The sequence below is a fragment of the Manis pentadactyla genome, chromosome 9, assembly GCF_030020395.1.
Source record: "Manis pentadactyla isolate mManPen7 chromosome 9, mManPen7.hap1, whole genome shotgun sequence".
NCBI classification, from domain to species: Eukaryota; Metazoa; Chordata; class Mammalia; order Pholidota; family Manidae; genus Manis; species Manis pentadactyla.
The window spans coordinates 110,737,802-110,743,801 of NC_080027.1; the positions used below are offsets into that span (position 1 = coordinate 110,737,802).

At 38.3% G+C, this 6,000-nt stretch overlaps 1 protein-coding gene across 2 annotated transcripts in view; it reads left to right on the forward strand.

The window, feature by feature from the left end:
- The window catches only part of NPL (N-acetylneuraminate pyruvate lyase), a 36,217-nt gene extending 32,918 nt beyond the window's left edge, over positions 1-3,299 (forward strand). For both annotated transcript variants that reach the window (XM_036912588.2, XM_057507940.1), the window contains 2 exons: positions 56-95; positions 2,711-3,299. In XM_036912588.2, coding sequence (XP_036768483.1) covers positions 56-95; positions 2,711-2,895 — 225 coding nt within the window. In that variant the 3' untranslated portion in view covers positions 2,896-3,299. The remainder of the gene's footprint in view (positions 1-55; positions 96-2,710) is intronic.
- The last annotated feature ends 2,701 nt before the right edge of the window (positions 3,300-6,000 follow it).

The window sequence follows — 6,000 nt, forward strand, 5'->3', positions numbered from 1 at the left end:
AAATCGTTATCACAGTTCAGTATTACTGACTACAGATTTGTTTGTTCCTTTCCAGTTTCATATTCAGAGATTTATCAACTTTGTGCTCAAACTAGGTAAGTTTCCCACTTTGTCTGCTACTGGAGAGTGTGAAGGAGATGGAACTTCATCACTTTCTCTGAGGGTTCAACAAGAACACTTTGTGTACACAGAGATTTATTTCTAGTCCTAACCTTCAGAGCCAGACTAATAAAATGGTAGTGTGAACCTGGTTAGAGGGTCTTTGGTATCCTTATACAAAGCTCTTTCCTCCATTTTAGCACTTGGTTTGCATCTCCAGTCCATACACACACTATTTTTTATTCCTTCTCTCCTACACCATCAGCATTCGCTCTCTTTATTTGCCTCAGCTCATTTAAATTCCACTGCCACACTGGCTGATTTCAGCCTAAGTGCTTGGAGGAAGGCAGTCTGAATATGGATCTTACTAACTTGAGAATGACTGACAGCTCTCCCAAGAGTATTTGCAATTGAAGAATAGTTTATTAACTCAAGTAAGCTTAAATGGATGGAGGTTTAGATAACATGACAAAGTAAAATTTGAGGGAAATATAGTGAATTTAGAATACAGAAACCTCACCAGAGGTGACAAATGCCACCATTCACTCCACTTCTGCAAGAGAGGCCTTCCCTGAGAATCTGGGTCAAGTCTAGGGAAAGTTTTAGGTTTATTCTTGGAAGACCTCCCTCCTCCTTTTCAGAGCCTTTCTTCCTCACCCTGGCAACTTCTCCTGAGCCCCAAGCACCTGTTATGTATTAGGCCCCTCATTCTCACAGGGTTCTCAGCTAGCTCTTAGTATCCTTCAAAGACATTGTTTCCCATTTGCTTTCCCGCTTTAATTATTTTTGTCATATTTGTATGCCATCAGTACTATTAATTACCTATTATTCTTCCCTTGTTCTGAATAAAACTTTTCACAGAATTGTAGGTTTGGGGTTTGGTATGATAGTTTTATGTTCCTAAGGTGCATTGAAGTAAATATCAAGCTATTAAAATTAGAACTGAAACTGTACCTATGTATATATAAGATCATTTTGCGTAACAGCTGTGATAAAGCAACATTTTTGCAAAACAAAGCTCTTGATATTGGCTGAAAGGCTTTACACTTTTGCCATAATATTTACACCTTAAAAGGGGACTCTTGAAGATAGTTTTATGATATAAAAGAACATATCTTTTAAAAACTCATTTCAACCTTAATAAAAATTAAAAAAAAAAACTCATTTCAAACTTTCTTGGGGGTCAGAGTTTTCATAGTTTAGTCAAAAAGAGAGTTAATATATTTTTAGTCCTATAATAAAGGTAACTCCATATTCCACCATTCACAATAAGCCCGGGAGGGCCATTTTTATTCATCAAATGTATTCTATATATGTAGTCATGCTAATATCTTCCTTCACAGTGCTCAATTGCTACTATAACTAAGTTAACTTAGCAAAGGAAAGTTATTTCTCATACTGTGGATGTGAAAGCAATAGCCAATTAAGAAGCAAATATCTTTCTGTGCTGTATTCTGGATTATTTCTTTAGATCAACCCTCACAATCACTAATTCTATCTTTAACTATGTTTTCAACTATTTAGTTTCACTGAATATATATTTGTCTTTTCTAGTATTTCATTTTTGGCTTTTAAAAATATTCTCCTGGTTTTTTTAATTTATATGCCTCTCTCTTGTCTTGTGGCTTCTCTTCTTTCCTTTACCTCTGTGAAGTCTCTTCCAGAATTTTGTATCATCCTTTCTCAGGATATGAAATTTGTCAGTTGTGCATTTGCTGACTCTTGGTGCAGCTTCTTTTTCCTCATGTGCTTTGTGACTTTTAACTCCTAACTCATCTTCAGAGACTGTTGTTTTCTGGGGAATCCATTGTACTCTAGGTTAGAGGTGTCTTACCAAGTGGTTTTACATTTGCCACAGTTAGGACACTATAGTTTCACCAGTTCTAACCAATATTTAGGTTAATTTCTTAATCTAGTTCCTGTACCAAGTGCATAATGCAAATGTGGATCCAGCATTCATTTATGGCACAGACTTGGAATTTCTTTCACATGATCTTTTTCCATTGCTTGTTATAGAAGGCTGGCTACCAGTTTTACACAGGGAATTTAATTATAGCTCCTTGCTAAACACAAACCAAAGGTTTCGTCTTGCATCCCTGCCCCAACTTTATAGCAACAGCTCTAAAAAAGCAGCACTGAGTCATAAACTATCTTACAAACTACCATACTACTCCCTTCTCGAGGGCTTTTTAGCTGTGCTTGAACTACATTCTGTCCTACCAATGAAGTCCTCATCATTCAATCAACAATAATATGTCTTTCAGTCCGATTATCCTAATTGACCATTTGGCTTCAGCTTATCCTCATCACCCTGACCTCTGTATTCAGGATGTCGTTTGGTTCCTCCTTGCTTTTGAGGTTGACTTTGAGTCTTACTTTGTTTTGTTTTATAGTTTGTCAATTTCTTAAAAATTTTCCAACAACTCTATATGTGAGAAGCAGGAAGAGGGATCTCCTATGTCTCTGCTCAGTCTATCATATTGACTAGAAATATTCCCATCTTTTAGTTCCACTTTGTCCTATTGTGGCAACCGTATGGTCTCTTCCTTGGGATGTCTGTGCCAAAGTGGGCGGCGCTGGTCATGTTTCCTTGTTTACTTTTCCTGTCTAGGTTTCGGAGTGTCACAGACCAAAGCCATCATGACTGTGGTCTCTGGGATTCCAATGGGCCCACCCCGGCCTCCACTGCAGAAAGCCTCCAAGGAGTTCACTGACAATGCCAAAGCTAAACTGAAAAGCTTGGACTTCCTTTCTTTCACTGATTTAAAGGATGGAGACTTGGATGCCTGTAGCTAGGGCCTCTCTGTTAAATTGGGGTATATAATCCACCTTGAATAGTACATTCATTTATAAAGACATTATAAGTAAGCTTGAACTAAACTCTTTCCTAACAGATAAAATCTTATATCAATCAACAAGTATTTAAGTACTAACTGTGATCCTAAAACTTTATTTTGTGAAGGGGCAAAAACTCTAAAAGTAGTCATGAGCCCTAAGTTATTCAGTATTTCACAAATTTTTTGTGGAGAAATATCTGCTTATATGGTTGAGGTGGAACAAGAGTAAAATTGTAATTTATTCCATCTGCCTTTGGTAGGTTCCATTATCTTGATTTCTGGTTTTTAATCCTATTTCAAAGTTTTCTAAATTTAAACAACTGTAATGTACTTTAATTATAATAAAATTTTTTTTGAAAACTAGGACAACTCTGAGCTATACTTAGTATATATACATATATAATATATATAGTATTTAGGCAGATACACTAATAACAAATTACATGAGTCAACTACACAACTATTAACACATCAAATCACTTGACTACTCAGTCTAACTCTAGAACTTTCAGATTAATTGGGATGTCACAATTTTCCCCCAAAACATTGGGTTAGATGAAAAAGACTTGCTTCAGTTCCTACTGCTAAAGGGCCCGTTAGAATGGTTTTCACATAACAACAGAAAGGCCTTCCCCAAAATGAAGTCAAATCTCTACTTCTTGCTATCCAGAGAACTTCTCAAAGTTCAAAGTTTCAAAGAACCAAAGATCTCTGCTCTGGTCACCACAAATTTCCCCTTCCCCACTAAAAAGAGTCTCCTCCACAGAACCCTGAATTATTGGAAGTGAAGACCAACATCCCTTCTGCAGTGAGCCCAGGCACTACTGTTATTCCCTGGCCACACTTTCAAGCTGTCATTTTTCTTCTGCATTAGAAGATTTGTGGAGGACCCAAGGATCTCACTCACTTCAATTTTCTCTATACACCTTCTTTATTCATTTCTTTCTCTGTGTTCTGTCACTGACTATTTAAACCCCTAACAAACGCTGGTATGCTTTCTAATACCAAAGTATATTGACAGTCAGCTCTTAGTGATTTTAAACCTGACTAATTAGTCTATTACCTAAGTCTTTTTTTTTTTTTTGCAGTTTCTTCTCTTAGTTTGCAGATTGACAGAGGAAAAATGTTTGAAATTCATATTGAAATTCATACTCTGTTTTTATCTCTTAAAATTAGAAAGAAAACTTTTCAAAATGAGTATTGAAAGTATCTGTTGATTCAATTATCTTTGCTAACACTCTCTAATTGATCAGCTAGTTAAACATTGTTATGTTTATATTTCCTCATTCCTCTTTTTGCCCAGGAATGACATTCACTGTTTTCTCTTATTTCTCTCTCCTCCAGGAGTAAGATATCTGAATAAAAAATTGAACTACAGTGGTTTGTGTGAGCTTATATTCTATCTCTCTGAGATTTTCATTTCTTTATAGCTGTTAATTTCCTGAAAAAAAACTGAGGTTTTTGTTACAGTCTAGTTCTGAGGATATCATATCCTTACCTAGCAATACTAAAGACAAATTAATTTTTCGATGAAGATAAATATTTGTATCCACTAAGAACTCTGTTTTTGCTCTTCAGAGGTCAGTGCTTAGAGAACTTCTAAGATGGTTAATGAGATCTTGAGAACACAAAGAAAAATGTGATGATTTAAAAAAATGACCAGGACTACTGAGTTCTGTTCTTCTGTTCAGGTTCCTGGACCCAATTCCTGTGTGTGTGTGTGGGTGGCTATAGGTGTGGGTGTGGGGGGGGGTGGCAGGGGGGTAAGGGTCTTCCCAAGCAGGACACCAAGCAATTCTCGAACACCAGCAAGGTGTCTGAGAACTCAATTCTGACACTATCTGCCTGAAGACACCACCACATCCGACAGGTAAGGGTTCCATCCGACAAGACTGCCTCCACCCCAACTCCAGATGTCAGTTGCAAGTGCCAGGTTGTTATCTGTGCTTATGACCAACCAGCTACAGTTTGGAGGTTCCAATGACCTCCCCCTTAGGTTCAATTAATCTGCTAGAGGGGCTCACAGAACTCAGAAAGACACTTGCATTTACCAGTTTAATAAAGGATACTGCAAAGGATAAAAATTAATAGCCAGATGAAGAGAGACATAGGGCAAGGTCCCAAATAAAGGAGCTTCTATCCTGGTGGAACTTGGGGACTGGCTCAGTAGCACTTGGAAGACTTCTGGTTCCCCAAACCTAGAAGATCTCTCTTTGACAGAGAAGCAGGATGCTGTAGGGTCAATGGAGGTTTCGGTGGCCAGGATCTTCACCTGACCGTAATCTACTTAACATTGTAATCGGCCTACTGCACAGGCTAATGTTTACACACTCGTTGGCAATAAGCCATTATTGCCTGTGTAGCTATATAAAGAGCTCCTCCCAGTGTTTGGGATAGAGCAGAGCCTGAAGCATGAGCAGAGACAGCCTGGAGCAGAGTATAGGCTGGAGCAGAGACAGAAGACAGAGATGGAGATAGACCTGCCAGATTCATGCATAATTCCAGCATTCAACCTGCCACTGGGAGAGCAAAGCTTGGTATAAACCGTTTTACCCCCCCAGTGCTCTGTTGTTGTTATTCAGTCTTACCAAATCCAGTGCAAACTTGCTCAGAGCTGGGAACCCCCTCTGGCCTAAATGCAAACTACATTTAGTTCAGAATACCATTAGAAGCTACAAATGCAAAAGGGAGCACAAATGCTCTTCTCATGGGTGTTTGTAAGGGCTTTGTTGTATAGTTAGGATTAACTAAGTCATTGGCCATTGGCTGATTGAACTTCCAGCCCCTCTGCCCTCTTCCCTCCAGGGGTTAGGGTATGGGGACTGGTGGCTGAAAGTTCCCACCTTTTAATCAAATGGTTGGCCCCCCTGGCAACCAGCCCTTACCTTTGGGTGGGGTCCAAAAATTTCATTAACATAGCAGGACACCCTTCACCTTTATGGCTCTGAAGAATTTTTCAGGAACTGGATGAAGTCCAAATGTATCTGGGAAATATATTTAGCTCATCTGAATGACCAAATATATATTTCTTATAAATCATTATATCACAACTCTATATATTTTA